This window comes from Ambystoma mexicanum, chromosome 4p, assembly GCF_040938575.1.
Source record: "Ambystoma mexicanum isolate Mex_15411 chromosome 4p, UKY_AmexF1_1, whole genome shotgun sequence".
Classification (NCBI taxonomy): domain Eukaryota; kingdom Metazoa; phylum Chordata; class Amphibia; order Caudata; family Ambystomatidae; genus Ambystoma; species Ambystoma mexicanum.
The window spans coordinates 188,127,444-188,139,763 of NC_090927.1; the positions used below are offsets into that span (position 1 = coordinate 188,127,444).

Consider the following 12,320-nt stretch of genomic DNA (forward strand, 5'->3'; position numbering starts at 1 on the left):
CTGAAGTAATACCCGCTATTCGTTCTGCTAAGAGATTCTACCTCCCACCAGGGTCTTGTGGGTCAAGGGTTCAGAGTGGCTTAGAGGCTTAGAGGCGGCTGCAGCAGCGGCTGAGGGTAAAGATGCTGCTGCTGCTGATTTAGCACCCCTTCCTCGTCCACCACGAGGGAATCTTTTCTGTCCCCTTTGTCCAGCCTGTCGTCTTACCTTTCCAAATGAGGAATAGAAACAAAAAGGATGACCCCTCCAGTAAGATGAGCCTGAATAGGGTTGTTGTTGAGGTTGGCGTATGGAGGCGCTAAGTGATTTAGTCGCCGTCTTGTAAGTCTGCAGCTTCTGTAGACTCTCATCTGCCTTGCTGCCGAACAACCTCGATCCGTCAAAGGGCATATTGAGTAGTCTGCCTTGCACATCCGGTGCAAAGCCCGACATTCTCAACCACGCCAACCTGCGTAGTACGGTGCTAGAAGCCATGGACCTGCTGATACTGTCAGCAAAATCCAGTCCTGACTGGAGACACTCCCCCATTGCTTCCTTTCCATCCTTCACAATAGCCAGGAAGCCGTCTCTTTCCTCGCCTTTCCGGAATGTGCTCAGCCGCCATGCTAACACAGTACCACAGGGTGTAAGTAAATCTTGAAAGCGTACAAGTAACATTATCAGACTTTAAGGCCATACTGCCCGATGTGAAGATCTCACAAGCCCAGGCACCAACCCTCTTGTCGTCCCTATCCGGGGGAATAGAGGAGTAAGCAGACTGCATGGTCGATGTGGCTGCCTGAACCATCAAGTTTTCAGGTGTAGGGTGCTTAGTCAAAAAGTTCGGATCAATGCTAGAAGGCTTATATTTTCTGTCAAGGTATCCGTTTACAGCAGTGATCCGTTTCCTGAAGTTACTGGTGCATACTCAAAAATAGTCTGAAATAGCACAGACAATCGAGATGTGTGAACAATAGGTTGGAAGACATTTGCATTGGTAGTGAAACTAACACCTGATCACATAAGCAGCACAAACCAATAAGTCAGTGTATGCTCAATTTAAACAGTGCATTTAGGAAATAATATTATGAAAGGGTAATAGAGAGAGCGTTGCTTCACAGCAGAATGGCAAACATGCACCGATAGTCCCAGTTTGTTCGGTGTTCTTAAATGAATGCTTTGATATAACACAGTTTTCAGTCAACGATGCACAGTTTTGTTAAAAAACTGTAGAGCTGGGAATTTCTCCATTAACATGCATACCTGGATCGGACTGAAAGGGACTAGATCCCGGTAAGGTCCCTCTGCTCTGCTCCGGTGTTGCACCTGAACGGGGGCTGCTGTCATTTGGTGAAGGAAATTGATTCAGCCCAAGCTGCACTGGTTCCATAGGGTCACAGAAATCAAATGAGGATTGGTTGTTGTGCAAGCCTCGCCCACCATTAAAGGCTAGAATTGTAAGAAATAATAAAAAAATACAAATCAAGATGTATACATTGCTAATCGTGAAATTAATAATAAACAATCTGTAACTTTTCCAAAGAAATTTTATTTTCATATGATTACTAAAGTATGTACAACCGAAAGTGCGCAAATTTCGTACACTGTTCGTAACAATGGCCTGTCTGAACAGTCTCAATTGCCTATACACTCAGGCATAACGGAAAATGACTTACACTAGGACTATCCAGACTAGTTCTTCTTTTGCTTGCAATGGGCTATCATCTTGGTATCCCCATTGCCTCACAATTTCACAGACTTCATATCATGTTGGCAGACTAAGGCTGCAGACCTTTGCTTCCCACGCCATGTAGCGTCCATGCATTCAAGGGCCAAACTCCAAAAATGGGCACTTCAGCTTTTTAAGTAGGGAAGTGGCATAGTCTGTGCAGTTTTACTAAAACTTAGTGGCACATCAAGTACAAAACGCCTCATTGATATCGCTCACGTATGTACACATAGGGCCTCATTACGCGGTAGGAGGTAAGGGATTACCGCACCGCTAAGGGCGGCGGTGCCGGTAATCCCTTACCTCCATATTCCGAGGTCCCTTAGCGGGTCCCGTCCTTAACACCTGGTCTGACCAGGTGTTAAGGACGGGACCCGCTAAGGGACTTCAGAGCTAATAACGGTACCGCAAATTGCGGTACCGTTATTAGCTACTTCCCCATTCCCATTGAGCCCTATGGGGGCTCAAATTAGAATGGGGAATGGTTCTCAGAATGGGGATTTACCGGGTCCTTCAAGGTTGGAATGACCCGGTAAGTACCCATTCTGAGAACTCAGACCCGGTATGCGGTAAGGCGGTAGCCATGGTGCTTATAGCACCATGACTACCTCCTACCGCGTAATGAGGCCCATACTCTTTCAACAGGAAATAGTTTTGGCTATGCAAAAAACAAAGTAACACCAGATTTTTAACACAATCCTGAAATCATCTTCAACTTTATAATTTGTTTCTGAACTAACTCTACATTCAGAATCTACTGAGCTTGCTACACTGTTCACACTGCAACTTATTATAGCAGTTCCTGGGTACACTCAAGTTACAATTATTCAACGTTCTCATTGTTTTCCAATATATTCACACCTTTTCAAGACAGAAAACTAATTAGCATTGCCGAAGAGACCGTTCTATCATTTATTCTTTAAAATGGATAATTAACATGTTTCAAACCTGCAAAAAGATGGCTATTAATTTTGTCTATGGGGCAGTCGTTCTGTAGTTTTGGTGATTTGGCCCAGTATACAAATGTACGGTAACCATAAAGATTATTCTTATTTATTGATAAATGTCATCGTGTTTCGATCATAAACATTACAATGGGTCATCACACAGGTCAGAGCACTCACAAATCCTGTGCTTTACATTTGAGTATTTGTAGTGGATGGTGGTCCAGTTAGTTCCAGGGGCCATAAAGCAACACATAATGAGGTCAATAGAGACAAAGCTAGTAGCATTATGTGCATATGTACATCTTCTTCATTAGAATTACGTAAAGGTGGGGTAGGCGCTGTGTCCAAGGGGAGGGATGATGAGACGGGTTGGCGCAAGGGACACCTCAAGGGAAAGATAATGTTGTTCAAGATCACATCTAAATGCTGGAATCATTCTGCGCTTCTTGATGTTTAGGCAAAGAGAGCAAAGAGGGTGAAGGCACGTGTAGGAATGGCATTGCAGAGTGGGTAGGGGGGACACAGATATTAAGCAGAGCATTGGCAGAAGATGGTGAATTTCCAGAAATACAGGTCGCCAGATTGGGGGCGGGGCAAAGCCCATGGATATGTGTCAAGACTAAAATTAGCCTTTTGAAGAAGGATTTATGATGCACAGAGAGCCAACCAATGTGATGGTGACAGACAGACGTAGGTGAGGGGTAGGTGAGGAACGAGGGGGTTTATCAAGAGTGTCAGTTGTTAAGGTACAAATTTCGTTGTATCGGACAAAGGAGACGTGAGGGGTCCAAAAGAAGGCTGGACCAATAGTCAGGTCTGCCGACTACAGAAGTTAGGAGCGATTTAGTGGAGTGGTATATGAAGTCGGGTGAATCTTCCTAATTTTCATTAGGTTCTGCCTTGTAGCTGTGAGTGATGAAATGGTGGAGCTCGAGTTTGCCGGCAAAGGGGATACCCAGGTTTCGAGCCTTGGGGACCAGTATGATGTGTGACGAATCCGGAGTAGTCATTCCTTCTCCCGAAGGGGCAGCCACCGTCTTTGAGGCTAGGAAAGTGAGCCTGCTCCACAAGTCCCCCTCCTAGGGGTTTGGGCAAGTGGGACCTCACTTGGAGTGACTCCCCATTAGGGGACAAGGACTCCCAAATGCAGGACACTATTTGTGTATATGGGACTGCCGTCCATCAAAAACACTGTGTCCTCCTCCTCTTTGGCTTTAGACAATGTTGAATCAAGCACGCCGTCTGAAAGAAAAAGGAATACCCCTTTAAGAAGAAACTCTTATGAAAGTGGGATGAGTAGACCAGAAGGGAGGAGAGAGAACAGTATGCAGGGGAATCCTCCTGACGTCAGAACACCATGCAGAGGCGGAGCAGAATTGAACCGCGGGACCTGCGGAACTGCGAGAAGCCGAGAACAGCAAGTGCAGTCGCCGGAGGCCCAGTGAAGAAGACAATGGGCCTCATTACGACCCAGGCGCTAAGTGGTTAACGGCGCCATAAATGGCTGCGGCGCCGTTAACCACTTAGCGCCTTACTACGAGGTCCCTTTGCGGGACCGGACCTGAACGGCTGGTCTGGACCAGCCATTAAAGTAGGGACCCGCAAAGAGACCTCGCAGGCAATTACGGTACCGCAATTTGCGGTACCGTAATTGCCGCCTTCCCCATTCCCATTGAGCCCTATGGGGCAAAAATGGGAATGGGGAAGGGCCATGCGGAAAGGGGGAAATACCGCCCCGCCAACCTTGGAATGGGGCGGTATTTCCCCATTTCACCATGTTGGACTCGTTACAACACCGGCACCAACCATGGTGCTAATAGCGCCATGGTTTAGCGCCGGTGTTGTAATGAGGGCCAATGTTTTGTTATGTTACCTGAATTTCTAAAGCACAGTGTCCATCAAAAGGGTATCTTGGTGATAGAATGGATACAATGGCGAAGCCGTTATCAGGACGGAATTCGAGGAAGCGTCTGATGTGGTGGCGTGACCATGAAAATAGCGTGGTGGGCCAGGCCCCCTTCTAACAACTCAGAGACCTGGAAGACCGGGAGTGTTGACAGCTCCCATCCGCCGTTGTTTGCTGAACTCGGCCAGCTGCGGAGACCGGTACGCATTTGAAGCCCGAAAGGAAGAAGTGTGAAAGCAAACCAACGTACCTGAGCAAAAGCCGAGCCCTGCGAGGTCACCCATGGAAAAGAAAGGTACAGGGGTGAACGGAAGAAGCAGGAGGCCGCTGGGGCTAAACGTAATAAAGCGATGGGACTATGATTGCGTTAAGGGCAGTAACAGAACATTGAATCAGTATGATTTAATATCTGAGGAACTATTCAAAAACCAGATGAATAAGAAAGATGGTGAATCACTAAAAAAGTGGAAACAAATATCCTGGTGAGAGAGGGAAAGCCACACAAGACAATTCCATGAGAGATCATTATTGAAGAGTGGGGAGAAAACGCAATCAGAAGCTGTTGAAAGTGTTAAGAATTAAAATGCACAGAGAGAATGAGTGGATTCAAAAAGACACCAAGAGTGGGGAACTCTCAACCCTGGTAAAACAAGGGACCAACATAAAAATAGTATCACAAAGTGAACAATGATAAGTGTGTTATGAGGTAAGAGGGCAGAGTGAAGCAAACAAGGAGAGAAAGAGTGGATTTAAAAGACATCCAGAGTGGGGAACTCAATTCCCAAGGGAATGACATAAAATAAAAGAAGGTGACTAAGAGAATATCTCAGAGAATAATTTTGGGAGGCAAACTGTCAAGAAGACAAGGGGCCTCATTACGAGGTGGGTGGTAAGGGTTAACGGGCACCGGTAAGGAGACCGGTGCCGGTAAACCCTTACCGCCCTATTCCGAGGTCCCTTAGCGGGTCCTGCTATGGGCGCCTGGTTTTAGCAGGCGCCCTAAGTGGGAGCCGCTAAGGGATCAGGGAGCTAATCCCTTAGCTCCATCCCCATTCCCATTGAGCCCTCTGGGGGCTCAATGGGAATGGGGAATGGTTCTCGGGATGGGGACTTACCAGGTCCTCCAAGGTTGGAATGACCCGGTAAGTCCCTATTTCGACAACCCGGACCCGGAATGCGGTAAGGGGGTAGCCATGGTGCTAACAGCACCATGGCTACGGCCTACCTCGTAATGAGGCCCAAGATCTTAAAACAGTTGGGAGGAGCTACAAGAGCTTTTGAATAAAACCTGAGAACAATATTAGAAGAAATTAGCATAAGGAACAGACTTAAAGAGATATTTACATATTGAAGATTTGTGTAGAAGAAGAAAACCCTGAGAGAAAGTCTAAAGACAAATGCCCAAGGGGAAACAAGCAGAAGAGAATCCTTCTTTTTGGCAGTTATAGTTACTTCTAGTGGGGCCATGTAGATTTAAGTTTGGACTGAGGACATTTTGAGTTTGGACTGCATGACAGATAAGCGCCTTTAGTTTAATTTAGTTAGGTAGGGAATCCCCCTATAGCGTTCAGGTGAGTTAGGCTTTTTCCTTATAATTTCAATAAAAACATCAGAATGTCCACTATGTGTTTGACTCCTCCTTCCGACCCACCACAGCGGACATAATGGAGAAAGGATATAGTGGAGTTAAGGGAGGGATGCTACAGAGATTAATAACATTGGTCAATGAGGAGTTAATCAGACATCACAGTGCCATCCAGTGGCAATTGATGTGTGGACAGTTCAGGGTAAAAAGATCTGTGTGCCATCTGCAAAAGGATAGGAAAAACAAGAGGAGATTAGCTTTACAAGAGAGATGCTATAGAGGGTAAAGAGTAGTGGTCCATTCATAAAGCCTGGGAGTGGGCTAGGACCGAAAGTATTCATGCTTCAATACATACAGAAGGAACAGTCAGACAAGTAGGAGGCAATACAGGCATGAACATAGTCCTGAATGCCGAAGTTGCACAGAGTGTGGATGAGACAGTATTGAAAGTAGCTAAAGTGGGATAAGGAAGATACTGAAGCCAGTTCTAAGTGGCGAGCATTAGTGAGAAAGGCAGTACATGAGTTAGTACGGTCTCCTTGGAAGTATGAATGTGGAACCCATATTGAAGAGGGTTACATAGTCCATTGTCCTCCAGGTAGCTGGTGATTTTGTAGAACACATGTTTCAGAACATTTTAGTAATGTGGGAGAGGGGGACAGAATTACCATTGGTAGGGTTATTGGGATCAGCAGAAGGATTTTTCTTGAGTGAGTAATACATTAGCTATTTATTTCTAAGCAGGTAGGGAAAATCTCAGTAATAAGAGAGAATACAAAGGATGTAGAGGAAGGGGCAGGTAAGAACGTTCTTGCTCAATTGGGGTGCAAAGGGATCCACAAGAGCACAGGATCAGGATATGTTGGCTCCCCAGAGGACTCCTGCCAGTTCAGCAGGGGTAGTTAGGCTAAAGTAGCTGGTACGACAAAGTAGGGAAGAGCAATGGTATGGAAAAGGAGGGAGAGAAGGAACAGCAGGTAGGATGCCTCTGATCTTATAGATCTTCGAGGGGAAGTAAAGAGTAAGGTCCTGGGTAGAGTGTGTGGAAGAGTTGGAGCTTAGTTGGGAGGCAGAATGGTTTGAAAAGTAGTGGATAGCTTGCATGAGCAGAGACATTAAATAAGATTTGTATAGCAACTGGTCTTAGTATTGTTCAAGGCAGTAGAGAGATGGTAGAGGGTGTTCTTGACCGAGACAAGGACAGCAGTACGTGTGCCACTGGTATAGATGGAGTGGCATGGTCACCATGAGTTGGATGATCCACAATTAGGGGTGCAGGTGAGAGGCCAAAAAAGTGTGAGCTGGGTACTAGTGTTCAAATAGGCAACTGAGACCACAGTTGAAATCAAGGAAGGCCTGATCCGTGTTGAGGGCCTGTGATGGAAAAATGGCAATTAGACAGGATCGGATGCCGCGTACCCCCACAGAGTCAGGTTTGAATTTGCATTTTGTCAGTGGGAAGGTGGTGGATACAGAAGAGAGCGGATGACGACAATGCAGTGCAAGAGGGAGAGGTAGGGGGGAGGAGTCAAATAAGTATAGACACGATGATGTGAGGGAGAACGATAAGGAGAGGAGGTCCAGAGAATGTCCACAGTTGTGCTTTCGGTGGACATGGATGAAGGTCAGAGAGGATGGAGTCAAGTTCAAGGTGCCAGGTCAGGTGACGTTAAAAAAAGGCTGAAGTCTCTTATGAGAAACATGGGGGCTTCAAAAGGTAGGGAGTTGAGATGAGGTCCATGGCCGGGAAGGAGGAATTGAAAAGGCCAAGAGGTCTATTGATGAGAAGAATAGTCAAATGGGTGGGAGTGAGGAGCTGAATGGTGGTATTATCAAACGAGTGAAGGAGACTGTTGGGTGATGGAATTGGGCAGATGGGCTAGCCTTTCTGAATATGCCAATGTTATCAAGTTGTGGGAAAAGTCATCACGACTATTTTGGCATGTCAAAAACCCAATAAGTAACTGTTACCGAAAACCACACTGCTTAGATTGCTCTTCCTAGTTGCTGCTTTTCTCAGCCTCAATGTTCACAACTGACATGCTACAAGGGGCCCGCACACCTAAAACTAGCACAATGAGCAAAACAAAATCCTGCCCTTCATTATGCAGGACTTGCTTTTCTGATGGCACTTCTTCTCATTCAAAATAGCTCTATTTATTAGCAAACGGACATCTGCGCTTTAAAGCTCAAATGTGATTTTCAGTGACAAGATAGATAAAACCTGATCATGATGATGTGAACAATACAATAAAAACCTTTCTAAACTTACAGAATTATCTTCCTTTTAAATTAGATAATAAAAGCCATGGAAGCGAGCCAGCTCTGTGCAGTAATGGAGATAGTCTCTCTACATTAATGCTATCAGGGGAATTGTGTTCCATTGCAGTAAAGCTGACAGGAGCAGACAGCCTCCATTCAGGAAAGTGACTGCCCAACCGCTTGGGAGTGCAATTGCCAGTATCTAGTGCTTAAGAGGTTGAAAAAAATTAAGCAAGTTACTTAAACTGTTACGCTATCCATTCTCCGGGTTCATTCTGTGCTGTGATTGCCAGTACCTGATTTCTAGTTTTAGCAAGGCGGACCCTGTGAAATGCATCTCAAAGAAAAATAAAAGAACAAAGTCATTTGCTCAAAAACATTGTTTTGCAATTTACTTTTGTGTGCATAGTGTATCGGGAAATAAAGGGAAAGGGAAACTGTTTGCATTAACATCGTGTGTGTGTGTGTGTGTTTGTCATTGTGTTCATTAAGCTACAGAATATCCCGAGGAAAAATCCAACTGTGCCTGCAAAAACAAACTAACGCCCAAAACAAATGCGCCTGATTCCAAAAATTAAACAAACAAAAAAACGTTCAAATGGCCAACTTTGCAAAGAGAATAAGGAGCATACTTTACTTTTGTTGCATATCAAGTTTGACCCAACAAATTTAAGTTGTACATCCATTTTTACATTATTTGTTCATTTTACATTGGAACAGAACCTGGAATTTGAATACATTGTCAATTCGGGTTTCAAAATGCATTCTGAGAACTTCCTTGGAAATGTATATATGCAGGAATGAACTAATCGGGGAGCACAGACCAAGATTTGGATATGCATCCACCGCAGACTTGGCTTGGGTAGCACTAGCATCTTAATACAAGTATGAAATGGAGTGTTTGCAGCAAAGTTGGAAAGAGGAAATTAGGCCAAAGAGGCAACTATGTCGCAAGCAATGTTGCAACAGGGACAGTGATGGCTAGTGACGCTTGATGCAGCAAACAACGGACTCAATGAGCTTTTCAACTAAACATGTGTCACTTTCCCCACAAAACTGTCAAACAGGGGTTGGAAAAACAAGAAACATGGTGAGTTCCCAAGGGTATATGGCAGGGTACTCTCAGAAGTGTCAGAGAAGGTATAGTTGCCATGTTTCTAATTAGGAAAGGTACTGCACGGGACTACCTACTTAGGCCACTGGCAAGTGTGTGAACGTGTGGCAGCAAAGCATCTCTTCATCACCGAAATGCGAGCATTATGATTGGAAATGTATGGCGTAAAGTATGCAAGACAATATTTCATATTGTACTAGCGTGCACTTTCTTGTCAATTTTAAGCTACAAAATATGCAATCACCAATAGCCGCTGGTTATTGATAATCCACTCTTTGTGAGCGAGAAATGATGGTGTGCATGTGGAGAAGTTGCACTCATGACAAAGCAAGAATAAAACAAAGCTGGTGAGTAGCTTGCAATTTGAAAGTTGCCTATTTAGTGAAGATGCTTCTTCTTTTGCCAGTAAAAAGATACATTTTAGCCAAACATCAATTACATCCATGTTTAGTTAAGAAGCAAATATCAAGTGGCTATATCAGGCCTGTAATGCAGTTGCGGCTCCTCACAATACGGCGCGGGGCAGTGGAACAATAAACATTTTCGAAGAGGTATGCAAATAGCAGCAGGCTGACCTTCAGAGCTCCAGTGTGGCACCAAGATGTTATGGTCTGTGTCTTACTAACACAGGCTAGATGTACCATCTAGAGATGCTAAGTTCAAGGATATCCGGAATCTCCTGAGTAGGTTGGTAAGGTTAGCATGGATCTCTCATATCCCCACACACAATGTACAAACTGGCACTCTCAGCAGCCTCTTCAGCAAGAGCTCTCCAGATGCTTTGGACTACAAATATCATAAGCCTAAACCAGCACAGTCAATGGTAAGAGATCATGGGGCTCATAGTCCAAAACATCTGGAGAGCTGAAAGTTGCAGAACGCTGAGCTAGAGAAAACTAAAATAAGTAATAGTGAGCTTCCCAACATTGCTGACGGTATTCTCCCACCTACTTCCCCGGGATCATCCATCCAGGCGGCAAGGGAATGCCATTGCATTTGGATCCCGACCCTGGGCTGCACAAGCCAGCAAGGATCACCTAAGTGGAGGGTCACAAGGATTGGAAGGAGAATACCTAAGGGCGACACATGGTATTCCACCTTTCATAAGTGTACCCCAACCCACTCTCCCTCAGCCTTAATGGGGTATTTCCAATCAAACCATATCGAGGAAGAGACAATCAGAAGCAATGAGGATTACCCATGGAAAAACCATTAAGCAACAGGGGAAAGACTACCAGTGTATTGTCCCACTAATAGAGTTAGGCAGAGTTTGACAGTCTACTATAATCTTTCACACCTGACTTCATTGAGGACTATAAAAGGTGTGGTTCTGCACAGGTGAAGGAGTGAGCTGGGGATGCTGACTGGACCAGAGGAGCCAAGGAGCAGAGGAGCTGCAGGAAGAGGAGCCTGGAGCATCCGCAGGAGAACGGCATGCAGAGACGCTGGCCCAGGATTTGTGAGGGGCTTCAGCGTGGCTATGGAGCCGTGTCTCCAGGGAGTTGGAGCGAGGCAGCCTGAATCCTGCTGGCGGTTTTCAGCAAAGTGCTTGTTCCCTTGGGACGTGTGCCATGTCTGAGAGACAGGCGGTGAGACCCTGGCCTCGACCCAATGCTCCCAGGAAAGATTGTTCGCCAGCACTAAGCTACCCAGTGAGTTTTGAACAGGTGAGAGAGAGCAGCTTAGGAGCATGCGGTTGGCTGGAGCGGAAAGGGAGAAAGACAAGATTTTGTAGAGCGCCACAGGGTGGAAAGCGAGAGTGAATGCATAAAAGCACAGAAAGTAAGAAGGAGGGAACAAGGAAAGTGGAAGTAAGGAGAAAGTGCGCTAGTGGCGAAGAAATAAAGCAAAGTCCAGAATAAATATATTTAAAGAGAAATACAAGTAACAAAAGGGTGCAAACTACCTGGAAGGAGGAAACCAGTATATAGAAGAGTGAAAGAAGTGTGCAAGAGGCACAACACAGAAAGTAAAGCAAAAGAATGTGCAAGTGTGCACAACAAAGTGAAAGCAACACAGAGAGATGGAAAAGGTTAAAAGGAAAGCAAGTACAAGAAATAAAAACAGGGGCTAAAGATCAGAGCGGTTGCGCTCAGGAGGAGCAAACAGCCTGGCATTTTAAAGCCTCTGGGCCTCATAAGTTTGCTGGTCCGTTAAGTACAGTACCGGTAAGCTTGCCGTACCGTAGTTACCGGACTGGCAAACTACGAGGTCTGCCCGCAGGTGCCTGTCGTCCTGGCAGGTCCAACCTGCCGTGCGGAACGGCACCTGCGAGCAGACCTAACCGGTAGCGCCGGCACCGTTATTGACGGTGCCGGCACTACCGGCCTCCCCATTCCGATTGAGCCCTATGGGGCTCGAATGGAAACGGGAAGTGAATAATACTGGGCAATTACCGGGTCCGGTGGGGCTGGAATGCCCCGGTAATTGCCCATTGCCGGGTGCCGGGAAAGAAACAACTCCGACAGCAGCAATGCCGGTAATCACCTGGCACGGCTACTGCCATAGTCGTAATGAGGCACTCTGATTCTACCCCATGAAAGAATTGTATGCGAGAGAAACTGATCTGGGAAGTGTTCAGCTGTGTACAGATGATCAGGGGGCCTCACCCGGGACAGTTAGTTCCAAGACACAGTGAAGTAAACGAGGGCGTCAGCTACCTCACTATTATTGGAGAATCGGTATGCTAGATTGTCATAGAACTTGATGACTGCAGAAGCATTCTCTTGCCTTCCTCTGCCATGCCCTTTCCTTGTGTATAACACGTTGTGGTGGGCTGTGGAAGCAACGGAAAATTG

The 12,320-nt window shown here is 45.8% G+C and overlaps 1 protein-coding gene across 6 annotated transcripts in view; it reads right to left on the bottom strand.

The window, feature by feature from the left end:
- The window catches only part of NCOA1 (nuclear receptor coactivator 1), a 1,575,181-nt gene that overhangs the window by 287,377 nt on the left and 1,275,484 nt on the right, over positions 1–12,320 (bottom strand). For all 6 annotated transcript variants that reach the window (XM_069605680.1, XM_069605681.1, XM_069605685.1 and 3 more), the window contains one exon: positions 1,243–1,428. In XM_069605680.1, the coding sequence (XP_069461781.1) occupies positions 1,243–1,428 (186 nt within the window). The remainder of the gene's footprint in view (positions 1–1,242; positions 1,429–12,320) is intronic.